The sequence below is a fragment of the Haliotis cracherodii genome, unplaced genomic scaffold, assembly GCF_022045235.1.
Source record: "Haliotis cracherodii isolate W230 unplaced genomic scaffold, xgHalCrac1.p SCAF_5, whole genome shotgun sequence".
NCBI classification, from domain to species: Eukaryota; Metazoa; Mollusca; class Gastropoda; order Lepetellida; family Haliotidae; genus Haliotis; species Haliotis cracherodii.
In genome coordinates, this window is record NW_027266308.1 from 13,096,078 (window position 1) to 13,120,223 (window position 24,146).

At 42.7% G+C, this 24,146-nt stretch overlaps 1 protein-coding gene across 1 annotated transcript in view; it reads left to right on the forward strand.

Moving 5' to 3' along the window:
* Positions 1-24,146, forward strand: part of LOC139441963 (C-1-tetrahydrofolate synthase, cytoplasmic-like) — a 35,578-nt gene extending 11,432 nt beyond the window's left edge. The window contains exons 6-24 of the mRNA XM_071222708.1: positions 1,283-1,383; positions 2,754-2,890; positions 5,077-5,188; positions 5,571-5,740; positions 6,441-6,499; positions 6,890-7,063; positions 7,592-7,728; positions 10,415-10,644; positions 11,471-11,573; positions 12,190-12,266; positions 12,918-13,058; positions 14,374-14,442; positions 14,862-14,973; positions 15,973-16,154; positions 16,863-16,963; positions 19,159-19,336; positions 20,170-20,277; positions 22,193-22,345; positions 23,676-24,146. Coding sequence (XP_071078809.1) covers positions 1,283-1,383; positions 2,754-2,890; positions 5,077-5,188; positions 5,571-5,740; positions 6,441-6,499; positions 6,890-7,063; positions 7,592-7,728; positions 10,415-10,644; positions 11,471-11,573; positions 12,190-12,266; positions 12,918-13,058; positions 14,374-14,442; positions 14,862-14,973; positions 15,973-16,154; positions 16,863-16,963; positions 19,159-19,336; positions 20,170-20,277; positions 22,193-22,345; positions 23,676-23,765 — 2,434 coding nt within the window. The 3' untranslated portion in view covers positions 23,766-24,146. The remainder of the gene's footprint in view (positions 1-1,282; positions 1,384-2,753; positions 2,891-5,076; positions 5,189-5,570; positions 5,741-6,440; positions 6,500-6,889; positions 7,064-7,591; positions 7,729-10,414; positions 10,645-11,470; positions 11,574-12,189; positions 12,267-12,917; positions 13,059-14,373; positions 14,443-14,861; positions 14,974-15,972; positions 16,155-16,862; positions 16,964-19,158; positions 19,337-20,169; positions 20,278-22,192; positions 22,346-23,675) is intronic.

Genomic DNA, 24,146 nt, shown 5'->3' on the forward strand with positions numbered 1-24,146 from the left:
TGGAGAAGAGTCCTCTTTTCAGATGAGAGACGTTACTATATCTCAACAGCATATGGCAGACAGAGAGAGAGAGAGAGATTGTCAACGCTGTGGGGGACGTTATTCAGATGCTTGTGTTGTTGAGAGAGACTCGTGGGGTGGACCACATCATGGTGTGGGGTGGAATTGATCTTGCACAGAGGGTCGGCCCTGTGGTCTTCCAGAACATCAGTCCTGGGAGAGGCAATGGTGTCACAGCAGCTGGGTACATTGATCAAGTCTTGAGACCACACGACATTACCACGAGTTTCAGCATGATACCGCCCACACTGTGAGAGCAACAAGAGACTTCCTCCAGCAGAATGGCGTCAGAACCATGCAGTGGCCTGCCCTCAGTCCCTATTTAAATCCCATCGAGCACCTGTGGGACGAGTTTAAAAGACTGCTGAATGACGTCCGACCAAGGCCGACAACTGCAGCTGAACTGCGTCAGGCGTTCCTCAGAGTGTGGGCTCAAGTGCCTTTGGCCTTCATCAACCGCCTCACCCATTCCATGTATCGACGTTGCACGTCAGTCATCAATGCACGTTGCGGACACACAAGATACAGACTTGTGATGCCATTTTCCCAAAGACTAATGCTCTGTTGAACATTTGACACTTTAATTTCAACCTTGATGTTCAGTTTTGCCAAGTTTCATATTTTTAATATGTCTCAAAGTATGTTTACAGTGTTTGGACAAATAAGGTTTCTCATATATCTATCCATGGTGACGTTTCTTTTGTAGTTCAGTATAGATAGAAAACAGGTTTTCGATTGAGCGGAGGTTAACTTGTGCTATGTCACATAACTTTCATTACCTCCGCTTTTTTCTTTGAAGCAGCGTATAAGAGATTTATTTTGCCTCTCAAAAATCCAGGTGCAGTCTGTGTTGCTCTTGGCAGGGTGTAAGAGATTTATTCCCCCGCTGAGAAATTTATTCCTCTCCAAGGTGGGATACACAGTATTTTATCAAGATCATGTGGACCAATCAGATCTCAGATTCTGGCATGAAGGTATGATAATATATGTTGTCCTCCACATGCCGGTCGAAAGAGGTGACAATAGGAGAATAGGATTGTATGTCTCTGTAACTTGCATGGCATTGTACTCCGATTGTGTGGATCACTTTGCTTGTGATTTCTGTTTCCTGGACTATACTTGGTATTTACATGATGTTGTAGTATTGCCGACAGCAACATTATAAAAGAATTCACTCATTCACTGACTGACAAATACTGACACTCCATTTATTGTGTTTCAGCCTCCATGTTGATAATGCTGGTCGACTGTCTCGCGGTGCCCTAGACAGTTGTATTCTCCCATGCACTCCTCGAGGCTGTCTGGACCTCATTCACAGATCAGGTGAATATGTCAATGATGGACTTTATGTGAAAGCTGTTTAGTGGGGCTTCCCTAAAAATATATTGGTTTGTTTAATCCCTTAATCATGTTAATGGCATGTGTATCTGAGCTTGTTTGATGAGAGGCATTTTGTTAGCATCAAGACTTCCATTTTCTGTCCTGAATATCAGCATATTCAGCTTTTATCCCCTGGTTTGAAAAATGGGGGATATAGCAATCACCATGTCCATCCTTCTTGTTGAAACTTTCTATAAGGATCAGTCTAGCGGGGAACTGGTGCCTTTTGATAATTTGGATTTTTTCCTTTCTTTCTTTTTTATTTCCTAATTTTTCATGATGAAAATAATTTGTTTTCCATTTCCAGAGCAGAACTTCAAGACCATTCAATAAGTCTTGTTTAAACTTTCTGTGTAGATCAGTCTAGTGGGAGATATTTTGGGATTTAAAAAAAAAATCACCAAGACGACAAGTTGGACTTAGACTGAAAATGAGGGTATTCCAGAGCAGAACACCAAAATTGTTGGAAAATTTTGATGAAACTTCCTATACAGATCAGTCTAGTGGTGAACTGGTGCCTTTTTGATGATTTGAGATATTGAAAAATACTGAACAGCATTATTATTTTCTTCACTGAAGGTATCCAATGGCAATGAACCAAAAGTGGCCAAACTTCTTTTAAGAATTGCACCAGACCGGGGGATATGTCATCTCCTGATGACTCTTGTTAAGATATGTAAAAGATTTTTCAGTGTATGTGTTGCATATGGTCAAACAAACCATCTTTCGGCATGAGGAAAGACTTGGGTTCCCTTGTATTGTGTCATGTGTGTTATGGAATGTCGAGACAAATGGGTTAGCACTGCTGAGGACAAACAGGAGGATGCCATGTTACAGCTGTCATGAGGCAGATAAAAACAGCAGAATTTAGTATTGCTTGCATGGGGATAACAATAGTGCATTAGTGGGAGACATTGTCAGAATCACTTGCAGGGCAGTGTCTTATGATGCAGGGATTTATCTAGACCTGCTCACAGGCTGATATTTGCCCCCAGATCTGAAGCAATTGTCTGTAAAAATTCACAAATTTGAAAAAGACATTTGCCAATGATGTTGTTATCGTGATTATAGTAATAACAAATGTTATTGCTTTGCAGAGGCAGCTTGCATTTCACTGAAAACAGGACCAATAACAAAAAGAGGCTTTAATGTGTTGTTTGCATTTTTGTATTCAATGACACAATAAAATACCCTTGAAAAATAAGGACTCTTTGGAAGACAAATTGTGGGTTATTCCTCACTTTGTGTGCCAAGGGCACTTAGTTTGGAGTCCTAGATACAACCCTGTAATGTCAAGTTGGTGGTGTGTGCAGGGGTGGAGGTGAAGGGCAAACAAGCTGTGGTGCTGGGCAGGAGCAAGATCGTGGGAGCCCCGATGTCCGACCTCCTGCTGTGGAACCATGCTACTGTCACCCAGTGTCACTCCAGGACGGCTGACCTCAAGGCAGAGGTGAGTGTTGTGTCAGGTGACCTCAAGGCAGAGGTGAGTGTTGTGTCAGGTGACCTCAAGGCAGAGGTGAGTGTTGTGTCGGACAGCTGACCTCAAGGCAGAGATGAGTGTTGTGTCAGGTGACCTCAAGGCAGAGGTGAGTGTTGTGTCGGACAGCTGACCTCAAGGCAGAGGTGAGTGTTGTGTCAGGTGACCTCAAGGCAGAGGTGAGTGTTGTGTCGGACAGCTGACCTCAAGTCAGAGGTGAGTGTTGTGTCAGGTGACCTCAAGGCAGAGGAGAGTGTTGTGTCGGAAGCTGACCTCAGGCAGAGGTGAGTGTTGTGTCGGACAGCTGACCCCAAGTCAGAGGTGAGTGTTGTGTCGGACAGCTGACCTCAAGGCAGAGGTGAGTGTTGTGTCGGACAGCTGACCTCAAGTCAGAGGTGAGTGTTGTGTCAGGTGACCTCAAGGCAGAGGTGAGTGTTGTGTCGGATAGCTGACCTCAGGCAGAGGTGAGTGTTGTGTCAGCTGACCTCAAGGCAGAGATGAGTGTTGTGTCAGGTGACCTCAAGGCAGAGGTGAGTGTTGTGTCGGACAGCTGACCTCAAGGCAGAGGTGAGTGTTGTGTCAGGTGACCTCAAGGCAGAGGTGAGTGTTGTGTCGGACAGCTGACCTCAAGGCAAAGGTGAGTGTTGTGACAGGTGACCTCAAGGCAGAGGAGAGTGTTGTGTCGGAAGCTGACCTCAGGCAGAGGTGAGTGTTGTGTCGGACAGCTGACCTCAAGTCAGAGGTGAGTGTTGTGTCGGACAGCTGACCTCAAGGCAGAGGTGAGTGTTGTGTCGGACAGCTGACCTCAAGTCAGAGGTGAGTGTTGTGTCAGGTGACCTCAAGGCAGAGGTGAGTGTTGTGTCAGGTGACCTCAAGGCAGAGGTGAGTGTTGTGTCGGATAGCTGACCTCAGGCAGAGGTGAGTGTTGTGTCAGACAGCTGACCTCAAGGCAGAGGTGAGTGTTGTGTCGGACAGCTGACCTCAAGGCAGAGGTGAGTGTTGTGTCAGGTGACCTCAAGGCAGAGGTGAGTGTTGTGTCAGGTGACCTCAAGGCAGAGGTTAGTGTTGTGTCGGATAGCTGACCTCAGGCAGAGGTGAGTGTTGTGTCAGGTGACCTCAAGGCAGAGGTGAGTGTTGTGTCAGGTGACCTCAAGGCAGAGGTGAGTGTTGTGTCAGGTGACCTCAAGGTAGAGGTGAGTGTTGTGTCGGACAGCTGACCTCAAGGCAGAGGTGAGTGTTGTGTCAGCTGACCTCAAGGCAGAGGTGAGTGTTGTGTCGGACAGCTGACCTCAAGGCAGAGGTGAGTGTTGTGTCGGACAGCTGACAACAAGGCAGAGGTGAGTGTTGTGTCGGACAGCTGACCTCAAGGCCAAGGTGAGTGTTGGGTCGGACAGCTGACCTCAAGTCAGAGGTGAGTGTTGTGTCAGGTGACCTCAAGGCAGAGGTGAGTGTTGTGTCGGATAGCTGACCTCAGGCAGAGGTGAGTGTTGTGTCAGACAGCTGACCTCAAGGCAGAGGTGAGTGTTGTGTCAGGTGACCTCAAGGCAGAGGTGAGTGTTGTGTCAGGTGACCTCAAGGCAGAGGTGAGTGTTGTGTCGGACAGCTGACCTCAAGTCAGAGGTGAGTGTTGTGTCGGACAGCTGACCTCAAGGCAGAGGTGAGTGTTGTGTCAGACAGCTGGCCCCAAAGCAGAGGTGTTTGTTGTTTTGGGGATGGGTTTTGTGGCTAAGAGACAGTCTAACCTCACCCATGAAGATCAGAGATAGAATTGGTGTTCAGCAACCCATGCTTGCCATAAAAGGCAACTATGCTTGTCGTAAGAAGCGACTTACGTGATCAGGCGGCAAGACTCAAATGACTTGGTTGATGCATGTCATCGTATCCCAATTGCATGGATTGATGCTCATGATGTCAATCACTGGATTGTTTGGTCCAGACTCGATGTTTTGCAGACTGCTGTCATATTGCTGTGTGCAGCGTTAAACAGCAAACAAACAAACAGTCTAACCTCAATACAGTAGACCATGACATTCAGTTGCAAGTTCTGTGTGGTATTATTTTTGTGGTATTTCAAAACACTCTGTGTTTGTATGACTATCCCGGCAGAGCGCTGTCGATTAGCCCTTCATTCTGCTGACCAGACCTCACTATGACCACAGGTACAGAAGGCCGACATCCTTGTAGTAGCTATTGGCAAGCCTGAGTTGGTTCGGGGGGACTGGATCAAGCCAGGGGCTGTGGTAGTGGACTGCGGCATCAACTCCATTCCAGGTAGGGAGCCACATACAACTAGGGGACCATTGGGTTCATCTGGGAACAGTTGACTTGTCTTTGCATGTGTTTGTGATGGGTGCCACCATTGGGGCAGGATATGCTCACCTTTTTCGTGAACACTTGGTGTCATCCCTATTTGATAGAGATTGAACACACACACTTCATCGTACAATGTCCTCTGCTTTTAGTAGAGATTTCTTATTATTATGGAAAGGGTTCTCCCACTTTTATTTGATCATTAATAATGACCACTAAGTCTAATCATTATCATAAGAGTTATAGCTCTGTGACGGTACAGAAGATGAAGGCGGGTGAGGTTTAGTCAAGGAGATGTTGAGTGTAACTCACTGACAGTGTGATGCCCACGACCTACTTGCAGATGCAACCAAGAAGTCCGGGAAGAGGCTGGTTGGGGACGTGAACTACAGCGAGGCGAAGGAGGTGGCGTCATGGATCACGCCGGTCCCAGGGGGAGTGGGGCCGATGACCGTGGCCATGTTGCTGAAGAATACTGTGGACCAGGCAAAACGGGCCATGGAGAGAGCTGGGGTGAGTGGCGCAGCTCACAGACAGGGTGTAGGTGATCGTCTTGGACTTCAGATTGGTGAACACCAGGATATGAACTGTCCTCTGTAGTAGACTGCAGCTGAAATATTGATGACTGCAGCTGAAATATTGATGACTGCAGCTGTAATATTGATGACTGCAGATGTAATATTGATGACTACAGCTCAAATATTCACTGCAGCTGAAATATTCATCACAACAGCTGTAATATTGATGACTGCAGCTGAAATATTGATGACTGCAGCTGAAATATTCATGACAGCAGCTGTAATATTCACTGCAGCTGTAATATTCATGACAACAGCTGTAATATTGATGACTGCAGCTGAAATATTGATGACAACAGGTGACATATTGATGACTGCAGCAGAAATATTGATGACAACAGGTGAATATTGATGACTACGGCTGAGATATTAATGACTACAGTGGAAATATTGATGACAACAGCTGAGATTGATGATTGCAGTTGAGATCCATAAGATGTGCCAGAAATGTGATCATGGGTTCTAATTTGCGATTTGTCCTCATTTTGTTCCTTGGCTTATCGGGGCCATACCCGTGCTCACTGGTTTCCCCATAGTGTTATATGTCCTACATGCTTTCCTCCTACAAACCCATGATATTAACTGACATTCTGGTGTAAGTGGCGTTAAACTAAACTTGCTCAATCCACTTTCAGGGCGTCAACAAATGGAGCCTGACCTTGTTACCGCTGCAACTGAAGACCCCAGTGCCAAGGTGAGAAATGTAACACCCATAATAAATTAACAAGAAAACTTTGGATGCGACGCATCAACTCGGCCGCAAACACTTGGTATGTCAAATTATTTTTACAGTAGGATAATTAACCAAAAATATTTAATCAACACAGGCATGTTTTAAACAATATGAAAAATACTAGTTTCAATTCAATTTCTTTTTTTTTTCATCTTAAATCATGTTTTTGACTACTATGTGTTTACCTACCTGATAATTAATTTGATAAACGAAAGACAGTGAGAGCTAGCCCTGTAAATCCGGCATTAGTCTGGACTAGTACAAGCAGCTACACACAATGTATGCACATTGCTACATAAATGCAATAATCTTGAATGTGACGTTAATCCTCATTCCACCTTGTCTCCTCAGTGACATCGAAGTGGCCCAGTCCCAGACACCACGGGACATTGCGCTCCTGGCAAAGGAGATAAATCTTCAACCTGAGGAGGTCGACCTGTACGGGAAGAAGAAGGCGAAGGTCTCCCTGCAGGTGCTAAAGAGATTGGCCAATCAGAAGGATGGACGCTATGTAGTGGTCACAGGGTGAGTTGACCAGTCGGTCTCCACCTTTTAAACTAAACAAGACATTGACAAGTGGTGATGTCTTGTTTAGTTTAAAAGGTCAAGAATAGGTCAGAATCAACAGGTGGTTTATAAATGATCATCTATCTTTCTCTGAAGCTCAAGTTTTAGTGAACTGGTTGATGCAGTTCAAATGTCTAAAATAATTCTTGAAAATGTTTAATCTCATTATAACAGGATCTTTAACTCTGATTCGATACCTGTCTCCGTCAACATCTGCCAATGCCTACACAGGATGTCATATCAGGTCAAGTTTATAGTCAGCCAGTCAGAGTTGTGGTTTCTAGGCTTCTGTACAAATGAAAAGGGCAGTTCCCAATGGAGAAAAATAAGGGCCGACAACAACTTGCGATGGGCAATGTTGGCAAAATTAAAGATACATGTATAGGGAGGACAAACCATTAGAAAAAGATGCCACCTGATTTGCTAGAAAAACCATGTGCCTACGTTCATATGTGCTCCCTCTGGATAAATATGATTATGCTGTAGGATCACGCCGACACCACTGGGAGAGGGAAAGAGTACTACCGTCATCGGTCTGGCTCAAGCTATGGGATCACAGCTCAAGAAGAATATCTTCGCCTGTGTCAGGCAGCCGTCTCAGGGCCCCACATTTGGCATCAAAGGTAGCGGGAATATTGCGACATGATTACCTCTGTATGCTACCAACAAGGATTGCCATGTTAGAACAATAGCTTTCCATCATCAGCTCTTGTGATTTATGAAACTGATTCATCTGAAGCAAATGATGCTAGATTGCTTTGTTGTGGAGAACAGTAGTGTCCTTTATTGTCACTCCCCCACAAGACTGAGTTAAAAAAATGGTACCGTAAATTTAATTTTTGAGAGTTATGTCCCTTGCTCCATGCTTTTTATCTTTGTGCACACTGCGTAAAAATGGGGACAAGTTTTCTCAGAAACTACTGAAGTTACATGCATGATAGTTTTGCATGCTGAGGCTTAAAAAATAAAAGAATTGGTTCTCAGGCAATGGCCTTTAGTGCAGGCGGGCCGTGTGTTTTTTTGTGTTTTTTTGTTATTCAAACTAATATGTAACCAAATAAAATCAGTTGTGTAAGCATAGAAACAGTTGTGTACAATCAACCTGGGAAAGGGCCTCCATACATAAATGTATTCCTTGATGAGTATAATACTGGAATACAGTATTTGACTACCATTGAGTTAGGAATATTTATGGACTTTTTTTGGCTTTTCTCCCACATCAAGCTGACATGCTGTAATATAACTGGAATACTGTTATAAGCAGTATTAAGTCCAACTCACTCACTCACTCAACATGCTGTGAGAGCGTGAATGGTCTCAAATCTATGTCACTGGCATGATGTCAACTGGAAATGAGATTCAATCTCCTTGGAGTCAGATCTGTTACCCCGCTGCCTCTCTCAATGTGGATATGACAAACTCCATGGTAGGTTGCAGCAAGTGAACTTACTAATCTGTAGAGCTGAGTATGACCTGTTATCTTGCAATATGAGTTGTATCTCGATACGGACTGAAGATACTACTGGTATCACGATTCGTCAAATGGGAAGAAATGATGAAATCACTGAAATACCGCTGTAAAACTTCTTTCTTCATGCATTTATTTATTATTTATATAGTTATACCAAGGTTCCGTCCGTCTGTCCGTCCATCCAAAAACTTTGTCCGTACGATTTCTCTTAAACTATTCAGGGGATTCATCTCAAACTTAGTAATATAATCTGTGTCATATGGAGGGGTGCAGTCTAAAGAAAAAACTTGTTTTTATTAATTTTCAATTTTTTAATGAATTTTTCAAACCCTAACGTCCGTCTGAAAACTTTGTCCACGCGATTTCTCTTAAACTATTCAGTGGATTCATCTCAACCTTCGTACATATAATCTGTGTCATATGGAGGGGTGCAGTCCAAAGAAGAAAATTGTTTTTATTAATTTTCCATTTTTTTATGAATTTTTCAAACCCTAGGCTAACCCTATCCTAGCTATTTAATTTGTAACTACTGACACACTAGGCGGGTCGGGGGTATTAGTGAGCCACACTCACTTTTGCACTTGTTATCTCAAAACCTTTAACAAAGAAAACCACAAGAACAGAACAGTTTTAAATGAAGGGATGTTTATTAAAGGTACGCGAGTCCTCAAGTGCTTGTGTTCTGCCATGCATACAGGTGGCACAAGGTTACTTCTGCTATTATGGGAGGTAACTCTATTAGTTCCTGTTCTGTTACAGCATATCGTGAGATCTCACAAATTGACGATTCAAGTATTGTCTGTAGCTAAGTATCGATATCGTAGGTATCGGTGAATTGTTACAGCCCTACCAGTCAGCATATCATCAAGGCTTTTTAACTATCAGTAGAAGCAGGCAGAGCATTCAACATATTCAAAGCGGCAAGTCTTACTCATGTATCTGCAGTGGGACATTGACCTTCACTGAGGTTTCTAAAGTTACTGACGCCATGATTCGCTGTGCAGAGTTGCGTCCCTTGGGCACGCCAGAGACCTATGATTGTGGGTTCGAATCCCGGTTCGCCCCAATTATGTTTCTAGGTTTGTCAGCACCATACCCGTGCTCGTGGGTTTCACCGAAGTGGTAAACGTCTGAGACCTGCATCACTTCGGGCTTTCCTCCCACATTAAGCTGACACGCCGCGATATGACTGGAATACTGTTAAAAGCGGCGTTAAACCTAACTCACTCACTCACTCTAAAGTTACTTCCTTCAGTGGGAATACATCTCAGACTTCCATTATTTAAAGAATGACCTTACATGATAAAGAGCTAATTACACTTTTTTCCACATAGTGAATATCATATAACATATTTGACCTAATAAGCGCTCAGGGAACTCTCAAAATTAGAAAAAGTGGACTCCTATAAGAATATTTTTTTTTTAAAAAAAACAGAATTGAAAGATTTCGTGGTTTATGCTGACAGCCTGAAATGTTTATATAAGACAGATATATTTTCCAGAGTGTAATTGCCCGTAATTAAGGGTGCATATAACACACGAGTGCATATTATACGCGAATAAATAAGTCTTGTGTACATTGATCAATCAGAAAGGGTGCTAATTGGGATTGTTCACTAGCCAATATATTAGCAAATATCGCCATGGGCGCTTATTAGAATGGACGCTTATTACATCCAATACGGTACATGTGTTGGATAAAAAATATGATTATGCTTTCCACAGGCTAAAATAACAACACATGTTTATTCCTATTATATGATACTGCAAAATGGCAACATTGTTGGCTAGTAATCTTTATGTATTAAAGATTATGAACAGATTATTTCTACCTCCAGGTGGCGCTGCTGGGGGCGGGTATTCCCAGGTGATCCCCATGGAGGAGTTCAACCTCCACCTGACGGGGGACATACACGCCATCACCGCCGCAAACAACCTCACTGCCGCTGCCATCGAGGCACGCATGTTCCACGAGAGTACCCAGAAGGACGAGGCCCTTTACAAGAGGCTTGTTCCCACCAAGGGAGGCAAGCGAGCCTTCTGTAAGATACAGATGAAGAGGATACAGGTATTTTCACCACAGTCATAAAATGGCCATGACCTTGTCCCACAAAATGATCGTAGCTCCCATACTTCAACATTGACTGACAAAAGTCGCTCTGGTTTTGCTGGAAACATTTGGCAAGAGGACAATTTCAATCTTTTATTAACTTTTGGTGGGACCTTCTTCTATATTGGGCAGAGGGGTAGACCAGTGGTTAGAGCGCCACTCCAGACACCCGGGTTCGATTCCTGATGTATAGAATTTGTGAAGACCATATCTGCTGTCCCCTGCTGTGATGATGCAGGAATATTGCTAAAATCGGCGTAAAACCTTTTCTTCTGCCTCCTTGCTAGATATGAGTGAGTGAGTGAGTTGGATTTAACGCCGCTTTTAACAATATTCCAGTTATATCGTGGCGTGTCAGCTTAATGTGGGAGGAGAGCCCGAAGTGATGCAGGTCTCAAACGTTTACCACTTCTGTGAAACCCACGAGCACAGGTGTGGTGCTGACAAACCTAGAAACATAATCGGGGCGAACTGGTATTTGAACCCACAATCATAGGTTTCTATGAAAACGATGTTCAGGACATAGTGATTGGTTGTCAGTGTTGTAGGTAATGAACCAATCTCAAACCTCAGTATCTAGTGATGAAATCGCTTTTTGAAATGGGGACCTACTCCAATTGTTAAAGTGCTTCTCCTTCAGGTGAAAAGATAGTTTGATTCCACACAATGGTGTAATAAGAAGTCTTTTGTTGGTGTTCCTGCAGTGCTGTTGGCCTCACTCATGGACTGCAAGGAGTATTATGTGCATTGTTGGGGTTTAAGAAATGTTTTTGTTTTTCATCAGAAACTTGGCATCACAAAGACCGATCCTAATGAACTGACGCCGGAAGAAATACGTCAGTTTGCTCGGCTTGACATCGACCCAGAAACAATAACATGGCAGAGAGGTGAGACCATGAAAGAAGAAAATATGATTTAACAACTGGACAAATGATTACTTTATATCACGTTGCTGTGTCAGCGCTTGACATGATTGCTATTGTGGGGAATCCAGGTTAGAAGTGTTTGTTGTACAGAGCGACTAAATGGATGGATTATTGAGGCTCGGTGACATGGTTGATTAGGGTCATCCCATCCCGACGAGACCCGTGAAGATCTGGGGTAGAATAGGTCTTCAGTAACCCATTCTTGCCGTAAGAGGCAACTATGCTTGTCGTAAGAGGTGACTAACGGGATCGGGAGGTCAGGCTCGCTGACTTGGTTGATGCATGTCATCGATTCCAATTGTGTGGATCGATGTTCATGATATTAATCACTGGATTGTCTGGTCCAGACTCAATTATTTACAGACCACCGTCATATAGCTAGAATTTGTGAGTGCCTCGTTAAACAAATAAGCAACCAACCAACCATCCCGACAATGTGAATTGTTGCTCATAAAGTCAATCACTGGATTGTCCAAACTTGATTATTTACAGGCCACTGTCATTTAGCTGTAATATATGCTGAGTGCGGCGTTAAACATCAAGCAAATCCCATGTAAAACCTGACTGTGCGTTTCAGTGATGGACACCAACGACAGGTTCCTGCGTAAGATCACAGTGGGACAAGGCCCTCAGGAGAAGGGGCACACCAGAGAGGTGAGACAATGACTTCATTCCCGCCATGTCAGAATGGCATTGCAGGACTCATTACTGAAAGGTGACAGCAATCTTCAACATTTTGAGTTGTTAATAAACGTTTGTTTATGTTCAACAAATTTAGCATAAATGTTTTTCCCCTACTCTGATAATGAGAGTTCTAAGAAAATACAAAATGTATTTTTACCAGCCAGGGTAATCCATTGGAATTTCTAAGAGCCAAAACTAATGCCCTAAATTTAATTGTAAGTAAATAGCAGTGTGTGACTTGTTCACTTATAAGGAGGGATGCGCAGTGGGGCAGCAGAATGGTTAAAGCGTTTGTTAATCACATCGAAAGCAAGATTCAATTCCCCATGTGGGTACAATGTGTGAAGCCTTTTTCTTGGCTCCCATGATACTGCTGGACTATTGCAGTGTAAAACTGCCACTCACTCACTCACTCATTACAGGGAATATCAGGCTTGCTGACTTGGTTGATGCATGTCATCATATCCCAATTGCGTGGATCGGTGCTCATGATGTCAATCACTGGATTGTCTGGTCCAGACTCGATTATTTACAGACCGCCGTCATATTGCTGAAATTATTGCTGAGTGCTGCGTTAAACAAACAAACAAACAAAAAATCAGGGAATGTGTTCTGTTGTAGACCCAGTTTGACATCACCGTGGCCAGTGAGATTATGGCCGTGCTGGCACTGACCACTAGCATGCAGAACATGAGAGAGAGGCTTGGCAACATGGTTGTCGCCACTAGTCGAGCAGGAGATCCGGTCACCGCCGATGACTTGGTAAAGTATAGCATGTGTTGCATCGCCCCTAAACACTGATTGATACGAAAATTTGATGTGAGATAATTGCTTAAGTTATTCCTTTGATATGATATATGATCTGTCATTTTATTTATAGTTTGCTGGGGCACAGGTTGTCAAGCATTCTGCCCAAATTGCTTTGTAGAGTTATCTCCCTTAGTGATCAGGATCCACTGATTATGGGGTTGAATCCCAAGTTCACCCTGATTATGATCCATGGATTGTCAGCGTCCTACCATGCTCGTGGGTTTCACCAGTGTGTAAACAACGAAGACCTGCACATTAACTTGATCCACCACTAGCTTGATATGACTGATAGTCCAAGTGGTGTCAAAATCCTCATTCACAGTTCGTAACAAGGATACATGGAAATTCTTTGTTAGAATAGGTTCCCAGCAACATACGCTTGTTGTGACTACTGTATCTCCTGTATTAGAAGACTCTCAATACACGCCATGACATATATTCTGTCCAAAAAATAGAGCCAAGTGATTAATATTGACCGTTTCCTGTAAATATACCCTTTGTATGACTGTAGATTTTGGGATCAGTAAGGTAGTGAGTTGCCACTGTGCCAGCATTAGACAGAATAGGTGCCATGTCTCTAATGGATGCAGACTGCTAGGTCAACGCTTGTGTGAAATATATTGATGCCCAGTATTTAATAGGGGAACTATGGTATGATGGTCAGACTTGGTGATTTGGTTGATTATTTGTCTTCATACCCAAAAGACATGGGATGTTGGTCTTCCAATCAGTCACTGGTTTGCCTGGTCTGGACTATATTTTTGTCAGGCCGTTACAAACAGCTAACAAAACAAAAATATCTTTCATAAATTTGTGTGTCTTGATCTGGCTCTACTTAAGTTTGATAGTACCTTATTAAAACTGAAATGGTTTGGAAATAATGTCAATGCTGAGTAATAGGTGGCGTGTTGGATATGTAGGGGACCGCCTCCATGGTCTAGTGGTAGAGCGTCCGCCCGGAGAGCTGAAGGTCCAGGTGTCGATCCCCGGCCGCGTCATACCAAAAGACATTAAAAGATGGTATATTTTGTTACTCTGTCTGGCTCTTGGCATTAAGGGGCTAAAACAAGGACTGATCGGCTCGGAGTCAGTATACTGTGTCTGAGTGGGGTATTCATGTTAAACTGCGGCATGGTATCTCAGTGTGCTAGCACTATAAATCGGAATACACACGTGCATGACGTCACTATATAAGTGCAATAATCTCACCCTCATTTCACCCCAGCTGATATGAACGTATTGTCAGTATCTGTGTCGATGCTTGCAGGGAGTGAGTGGGGCCCTGGCTGTATTGATGAAGGATGCCATTAGACCCAACCTCATGCAGACACTGGAGGTAAGATGATGTTGAGGCTCTGAATGGCTTTACCATGTTCTCCTCCGGTTATGAAAAAAAACGTTATCTGTTTATTTATTGTCATAATTTTTTTATTTCTTGGTTTATTGATTTTCTAACCCAAACTGTTGTGGAATCAAGTTATTAATATTGTAAGAACAGGATCTTTTTTGTCTCCTTTAATTATAAGAAGCTTCTAACTATCCAAGCTCTTATGAGACCCCTTCCAGATGCATATATATTTTAATATTTCGTCTAATGACCTAATTGTTTGAAAAAATACTGTCAAACGATTAATTTAATCTATATTTGTAAAAACAAGAAATTACAATAAAATGCTTAGACTTATGCCAATGACTGTTTGTCAGTAATAGCATTTCAAATGACAAAATATGATAATGCAATCCTCCTGCTTGTAGGGCACCCCTGTGTTCGTACATGCTGGCCCATTTGCTAACATCGCCCATGGCAATTCCTCCATCCTGGCCGACAAGATCGCACTGAAACTGGTTGGGGAAGATGGCTTTGTAGGTACGTGGTGCAAACCTTTCCATTCTGATTCCTGAACCAGAACAGCCGAGTTGGGATTGTAGCTCCGATCTGTTACCTGTTGACATGATTCTGTCATGCTGGGATATGTATCCCATACTTACTGCTCATCATAATCATGATAATGTAAACTTTGTGACAACTGTTATTTCAGAACAAGGGGGCACGGGTGGCCCAGTCATCTAAGGCGGTGCGATTCGCTGTGCAGAGTTGCGTTCCTTGGGCACGTCAGAAACCTATAATTGTGGGTTTGAATCCCGGTTCGCCCCGATTATGTTTCTAGGTTTGTCAGCACCATACCCGTGCTCGTGGGTTTCACTGAAGTGGTAAACATCTGAGACCTGTATCACTTCGGGCTTTCCTCCCACATTAAGCTGACACGCCCCGATATAACTGGAATACTGTTAAAAGTGTCATTCAACCCAACTCACTCACTCACTCACTATTTCAGAACAAGCGCAATGGCATTTTGTTCTTGTTATTATTTTATATGCTGAATTTCATCAAAGCACAAGCTGGCATTGTGAAAAATATGTAGCGAAACCTCATGACTCATTCTGCTACCTGATTAACAAATTTCTTGACTGACTACATGGTAATGTCCAGTTAAACTGATATTGACTTTCATGACAACAATGGTCTCAAAGATGAAGGTCCCAGACGACCAGATTCTGTCAGATTGGGTTCCGGATAACCAGGGTTGGAAAGATGGGGCTTTACTGCTTTCAACATGGCTGTATGATTTTGCAAGAATTCTATGACAATCATTTTGGACATTGTTAGTATTCACTATGGTGAAACACCAAATCTGTCACTTGGGTATTTGTTTGTGTATACGATGCAGAATCAGCTGTCATGTGAGCTTGATTATTAGGTTTCCTGACACAACAAGGATTGTGCTGTCAATCACATATTTGTCTGGTCCAAGAACTCTCACTGCATTGTTATTGCTGTGTCAACATTCTAGTATTGCGGTTGCAGTGACTGAGGCCGGGTTCGGCGCTGACATCGGTATGGAGAAGTTCTTCAACATCAAGTGCCGCTACTCTGGACTTGTCCCCAACGCTGTGGTCCTCGTGGCCACAATCCGGGCTCTGAAGATGCATGGCGGCGGGCCCACGGTTACTGCTGGTGTTACTCTGCCTAAAGCCTACATTGAAGAGGTAGGACTACACGAGACAGAAAAAGAGAACAAAAGAATGCTCATGTTTTTCAAAATCTGAAGCACACTGTTTTTGTGTTTTAGCATGGTATGAGTCTTGCAAATGGTATCGATGATTTAACAAAGTTTGTTTTCATGTCATAAATGTCCTATGTTAGGAGTAGAAATTGTTTTTTTGTGAACTTAAGCTGTTATTTAACGGTTGCATTTTTAGGTTTTATAACAATCAAACCATGGATAGTTTTGAGCAATCATTTCATCCCTGAGCATTAATTCTTACCCTTGTCATACCTGTCGGTACTTCATAGTTTGTGCAGTGGTTCATCCTGCTGATGACATTCTTGCCATGTCCGCTTGCTGACAGTCTTCTTTGGTCATGTGGTGAAGGTGTCCATCCTCAGATGATAAGGTCCATGGTTCGAATCTCATCGGCCGGTACACTTACAAACGTTTTTGTTAGACTCTACAAAGATGAGAATGTGATGGATCACGATGTGTGGGCTGGGGTTCATTCAACTAAGCGATCACAGAGCTATGACACACAGAGCAGTGTTAAAGTATAGAAGCTACGATCACCATAGTGCTACGATCGCTTTGTGGAACAGAACCTAGGCTGATTGTCTACATGTTGTCTGCAGGTCACTGCAGTACTGCCTTTGTTTCTTTTGTCCATGGCAAGGTATGTGTCATACAATGTACTTGTTTTCAGAACTTGGAGTTGCTGGAGAAAGGCTGCAGCAACTTGAAGAAGCAGATAGAAAATGCCAACAAGTTTGGTGTCCCTGTGGTTGTTGCCGTCAACGCCATGACGTAAGTTGTCCTGCAGTGCCAAGTTGACCTCAGTGTCAATCCAGAAGGATTGCTGGTTTAATGCACAATATCTTAACACTGGTAGGGGTTGTGATTGGTGATTTGTTTCCCTGTATAAAACTGAGTTTGTTTATATTTAATCTTAAAAATCTGATGTATACTCACAGAAAAAAGTAACTACGTCATATAGAGCTGTGTAAATATTTTGTTACTAACATAATTTTGGTTAATGTTTAATCACAACAATTTTCTTGACAAAACCCATACCTGGTAACAGGAGACAGAGCGACACACCCTTAAAGAGGGGCGGTGTGACAACTCAATTAACAATGTCAGTATCAGATGTGACCACCATTTTCATTGATACGAGTAGAGCAGTGGTGGTGCATTGAAGACACCAGATGATTGAAAACAGCCTGTGGGATGTTGTTCTAAATTTCAGCCTAAGTTTGGCTCAACTAAACTAGCATTACCGTCTTGTTCTGATCCTGTGGTTTGTGTCGTTCCATCTCATCCCAGACATGTTCTATCAGACTGTACAGCAATGTTATGCTACCCGCTTGAAACACGTGGGTGGGAATTATTCTGCTGCATTGTGACGTTACATCCCTTCATTTGCTCAAAGGGTAGAACATGGTCTGGAACAACGACCATTTGGTAGAATACGTCATTCAAATTGACATTAACAACGATTTGTTGTGTTCTGCCATGAGTTTTGATGCCACCCTATACCATTACACTTCAAACCCATTGATGGGTGACATTGAGTCACACGAGCATCGCTAAAATGTTTTCCTGAATTCCTGTAGAACCTTGTGCGACCAACAGACCTGTCCAGGTGAAACCTGGAGTCTTCTATCAACAGTATACAGTCCCAGTAGTGTCTTCTGAACCTCAGATGCTGTGTACACCAAGCTAGGCATGCCTGAAGTGATGTTTTAGTAACATTGGGCGTATCACTTGATAATGGGGCCAGATGTTGTGATCTATCAACCGGTTGCATATGGTTCCGCCACCACTTGTCCAAACTGTTAATGTGGCAGTTTTGTATCGATTCCATAGATGCACCAGCCGAATGTGATTGTCTTGTTGAAGTGACGTGACATGCAGACAACAGCCCGTGGCAAGTCATGAGTGTTGCCCTGCTGTAGATAATGTCTCCAAAGAGATATTTTTGTGTTTAGATGAAAATCATAATGACTAGCATCTTCATTTTGCACCATCCCCATTTGCAGCATACCCATGGCACGTAGAAGTTGCATCAGAGTATTTTACAGTTAAACAAACGTTTTTGTAAGAGCACCTGATGGCTAACAATCTTCGAGTGCTGTTCACAATAAAAAAAAGTACTTGTGTATCTTACTTCCAACAAAAACCCTGCAAACATCCAAATTGTGATCCACGACCTTCAAGTCGAGATGTCTTCATAAATATGTCTTGAAAGTTGCATTACTTAATTTCAAAATATATTTATATTTGTTGAACTTTATATGAAGCACAGTTATGTTAGTATAATTGATGTCAGTTGTTTGTAAATGTTGGTTTTTATTCCCCGCCCCAAGGAAGCTGGCGGGGGATATAGAAATGGGTTCCGTCAGTCCGTCCGTGCGTGTGTGCGTGTGTGTGTGTGTATGTGTGGGTTTGCATCCCGAAATCATTTCCGGAGCATAACTCAGAAACCGTTAAATATTTCTTACAAAACTTTGCATGTCTACCAGGTACATACTGAACTGGTGCACTTTTAGAAATTTCTATATTTTACGTTTCCATGGCAACAAGTTGGACTTAGAAAAGGGTAGTGTTCGATTCCGGTTGGACTTAGAAAAGGGTAGGGTTCAAATCCGGATGAAATTTTCCACATCTATCAAACACATGCTGAATTGTTGCCTTTTGCTATTTATGAATTTTAGAAATTTGTATTACTGGGCATTATTTCCAGAAATATCTCCTTGCCAAACATTGCATGTCTATATATAAAGCAGATACTGAACAGAACTGGTGCCGATTGATATTAAGGAGTTTTAGAAGTGTTTATTTCAGAATTTCCATTGCAGCTATTTTGACATGGGCTAAGAGAAATGTTGGGTCAGTTACCTGGTTTGGGACCATAACATGATTTCTCTGATTTCTTTGATAACACAACAGTATGTTAAAATGTGTAAACAGAATATATTACTGTCACTTCGGACATACAGGACTGACACTCCAGCTGAGCTTGACCTGGTCAAGAGGAAGTCAGTGGAAGATGGAGCCTTCGATGCCGTCATCTGTCAACACTGGGCCAAGGGAGGACTCGGAGCTGCTGACCTTGCCGCCGCAGTGGATCGAGCCACACTGCAGCCAAGCCAGTTCAAGTTCCTCTACGATGTCACGGTAGGTCCCACCCTGTTCTAGTTTCTCTGTGATGTCATGGTGACCTGTGAAGATTCAGGGTAGAACAGGTCTTCAGCAACCCATGCTTGCTGTAACAGGCGACTAAGCTTGTCATAAGAGGCGACTAACAGGATCAGGTCGTCAGCCTCGCTGACTTGGTTGATACATGTCATTGTATCCCAATTGCGTGGATTGAAGCTCATGATGTCAATCACTGGATTTTCTGGTTCAGACTTGATTATTGTCCCCCGCAGCGCGACCGTCGGTACGTCCCACCTGTTTGTTGCCGCGATATCTCAAGAACTAAACACTGGATTGTCTTCATATTTGGAACTATGGTGTATATACAGACTCCACAGACACCAGTCGGTTTTGGTGACCTTGACCCCATTTTCAAGGTCACAGCAGGCAAATCTGCTTTTGGAGTTGGAAAACGGTGTTGCCGCGATATCTCAAGAACTAATCGCTGGATTGTCTTCATATTTGGTACTATGGTGTATATACAGGCGGGGGACATTTCGTCACTTAGTGACAAATACTTGTTTACAGACTGCTCTCATATAGCTGGAATATTGCTGAATGCGGCGTTCAACAACAAACAAACTAATGTCATGGTAGATACCACCTTGTTCAAGGATCACAAATTGATACCAGCAGATGCTCTTAAAGCGACAATATCGACCTGGATACTTCACGCAATATATTTTTTGTGTGTTACAAGGAAAATGAACTCCAGTGATCTTCAAGGAGTAAAAGGAATTTCATGTGAACGACTTCAGTTTACATCCCTTATTTTTGCCAAATGTTATGAAAACTTCTGTCTTATTTTGTAGCTGCCAATTGAGGAGAAGATCGAAACTATCGCCCGCGAGATCTACGGAGCAGACGGTATTGAGATTCTGCCTGAAGCCAAGACACAGATTGAGAGATACAAGAAACAGGTATAGTGGAGTACCTGGCACTGAACAGTTATCAGTTACACGTGCTGTTCTAGAAAACACTTCGCACACAAAAGAAAGCCTTGAAATTAGCTATTGTTAGACAAATAAATAAACATAAGGTCAACATGGCTGCATAACAAACGACATCCGTGTCAGTTAAGCAAGAGGGGCGGTCGGGTAGCCTAGTGGTTGAAGCGTTTACACGTCATGCCCACATCCCTGTCAATCAAGCAAGAGGGGCGGTTGGGTAGCCTAGTGGTTGAAGCATTTACACGTCATGCCCACATCCCTGTCAATCAAGCAAGAGGGGCGGTCGGGTAGCCTAGTGGTTGAAGCGATGACACGTCATGCCCACGTCTGTGTCAATCAAGCAAGAGGGGCGGTCAGGTAGCCTAGTGGTTGAAGCGTTTACACATCATGCCCACATCCCTGTCAATCAAGCAAGACGTAGTCCTCTACTGAAGATGTTTTATGTCTGTATGCTTCTAATAATATTATTAGGGGGCATGGGTGGCCCAGTCGTCTAAGGTGCCATGATTCGCTGTGCAGAGTTGCGTCCCTTGGGCACGCCAGAAACCTATGATTGTGGGTTCGAATCCCGGTTCGCCCCGATTATGTTTCTCGGTTTGTCAGCACCATACCCGTGCTTGTGGGTTTCACGTTGGGCTTTCCTCCCACATTAAGCTGACACGCTGTGATATAACTGGAATACTGTTAAAAGCGGCGTTAAACCCAACTCACTCACTCTAATAATATTACATAACATTTCTCGAGATATTGATGTTTTCCATATAATGATTGACCATGTTGATTGTATTTCACCCATCATTGTGTTTAACAGTGGTTATAGATTAATTTACGAATATATTCAGTTAATTTTAATTGTATGTTTTCAATTTTCTAATTGCTCAAAACTTCTCACTCTACATGTTATGGGTAATTGCACTGTACCAAAAAGATATTTTTACAAACAAAATATTTTCCTGTGTGGTTTGAAGTTGTCTGACAAAATGGTGGATTCCGGATTGATTTGAACGTTTGGTTATGCTGTTTGAAAGACTGGTGGTGATAGGTTATTTAACAAGTGTTTTGTAAAAATGAAAATGTTATCACTTAATATTTATTCCCGGTAACTCGGTGATGGAAATATTTATGGAGTCATGAAATGAGGCCAAGACTTTATGCACCATAATTGTATGTCATAGAGTTACTTCCCTTCCTATGTCGATAAACAAGCTCCTCACAGCGATAGTACATTCCCGGAGCTCTCTATACTATCGCTGCCACCAGTCAAAACTCCCCACTGTGAATAGGTGGCCACAACCATGCTTGGAGTTGAACTCGCAATCGAATGACCGTTATGTTTACAAACAAGTGACGACTGTTGTGACGCCGAACACACTTATCGCTGCTAAATTACTTTCTTCGTTTGTCAATTTAAATTTCTGTTTCATTAAAACTATCGTGTTATTGATATAGTAAGAATGTTAGGGAGAAGTTGGTTGATTTTCCGTTAGTCTGCAATCTCAAACCAATCTGATTATCAAAACAACAAAGTAAATTCATCTGGAAAACATTGTCAGTCGTAAACCTTTTCAAATTGAAATATGATGGCATTCCCAAAGACATAAACAAAATTATAAACGTTACTACATATAGGGTTGGAGGGCAAATTTCAAGATATTGTAATGGCCGCGCCCACACTGGTGGCAGCGATGTTACCGAGAGTGTAACGAAGGTGTCATGCGCTGGGAAGGAGCTTGGTCGATAAACTTTGTTGATCATTGTTTACAGGCAGGAACCAATAGAGTTTTCTTAATAGGCATCAATCCTTGATGGCCTCACATCACAAAATGTTATTATGTCTAAGAATCTGTTGCTGAGACTGTCCAATACAACAGCCATTTCCTTCCAGGGATTCAATGACCTTCCCATCTGTATGGCCAAGACCCACCTGTCTCTCTCCCACAATGCCGAGCTGAAGGGAGCCCCGACCGGGTTCACACTTCCCATCCGAGAGGCAAGAGCCAGCATAGGAGCTGGGTTCATATACCCACTTGTGGGGACTGTAAGTGTTGCCATGACAACGAATAGTAAAATTGTAGTTTTCAATTTTAGAAGATAAGACATGAATATCAATTTGATCCAAGATGCCCAAATTGGTATGCAAAGTTGCGTCCCTTGATCGTGACAGGATCTGCAGATCATTTAGGTTTCACTGCAGTGGTAAGCGTCTACAACATTGGTCAGTTTAGGCTTTGCTCCTACATTAAGCTGACATGGCTGTGCTGTGATCTAAGGGTGATGCTCTTGGAGATTTCATGAACGGCTTGATTGGTGGCAAAACCATAGGACATTACTATGTTGACTGAGTTTATTGTTTTTCATTTAATCATGATGTTTCATCTTGAATGCAAAATTAAATTCCATTTCACTCCAGCTAATCATGTTCTACTGCTGATGTGTGCATGAGTGTTATACCATTGTTATGTATTAGGTAATACTGTAAACTATGTTTATAATGAACACGCTTATAATGAACTGATGGATATAAAGAACTGTTTCTTGGCTCTGTCCATTGTTCGCATATGTTACACATATACTTATAACGAACTATGGTTATAACAAATTAAAATTTGTGTTTCTGTAGGTCTTCCAGCCATTAAGCTTAACTTGATGACCACCTTTATATACAGCATTAATCCACACACACAGACTATGGCTGTCTCTTTGTTTAATAAATGATTGTAAATCTTTTCATGTATTTCACATGATTGTTTTTTCCAAAAATTATCTGTCCTTGACCCCGGGTTTTCACTGGGGTGAAGGTCAAATACAAGAACACATCAAGGGAATCTAGTACTGTGTATTTGCCCAACAGAAATCTAAAGGCTGCAGAAGAACAAAAATTTATTTATGTAACCTTTGACATTATTCGCCTACTACGGGGGCGGTCGGGTAGCCTAGTGGTTAAAGCGTAAGCTCGTCACGCCGAAGACCCGGGTTCGATTCCCGACATGGGTACAATGTGTGAAGCCCATTTCTGGTGTCCTCCGCCGTGATATTGCTGGAATAAATCGGCGTAAAACCAAACTCACTCACTTATTTGCCTACTCATATTAAGTGCAAAGAGAATGCTAACTGTTTCCGATGTGGGGATTCATGGCAGAGTCAGTTCCTGGTTCTCCATTGCTTGTTGTACCAGCTGATTTCAAGGTGTAACCTGACTGATTGGGTGTTGTGTGCTCGAGCTATCAATCACTGGTCAACCTTGCTAAGACTTGATTATTTACACGCTGCTGGGATATTGCTGGAATATTGCTGATCAATTCAATTGGTCTATTAAAACATAGGGGGAAATTGTTTTCTTGACTTAAAAATTGTTCTATTTTTTTCAGATGAGCACAATGCCTGGGCTGCCAACCAGACCATGTTTCTTCGACATTGACATCGACCCCGAAACTGAGGAGATCGTAGGACTCTCCTAACGGTTCAGACAACCTGTGTACATATTCATTGGTTGTAGCAATTTTAGAAGTATTATAGGTGGTTGAAATGACATGAATGGAATTGCTAGATGTCTGTGAAAGTTTTATCTATGCCAGTGCATGTCAGTTAAACAGACTTTATAATTAGTATAAATGGCCGATTAATAAGAGCTTGATTAAGCAACCCAGATTTGACGCCCCTTAACGCCATTTCAGTAATGTCAGTGTCTCAACTTTCTGTGGGAGGAAAGCCCAATGAGACGCATGTCTTAGATGTTTACCGGGGCAGTCGGGTAGCCTAGTGGTTAAATCGTTCGCTAGTCACGCGAAGACCTGGGTTCGATTCCCGATATGGGTACAATGTGTGAAGCCCATTTCTGG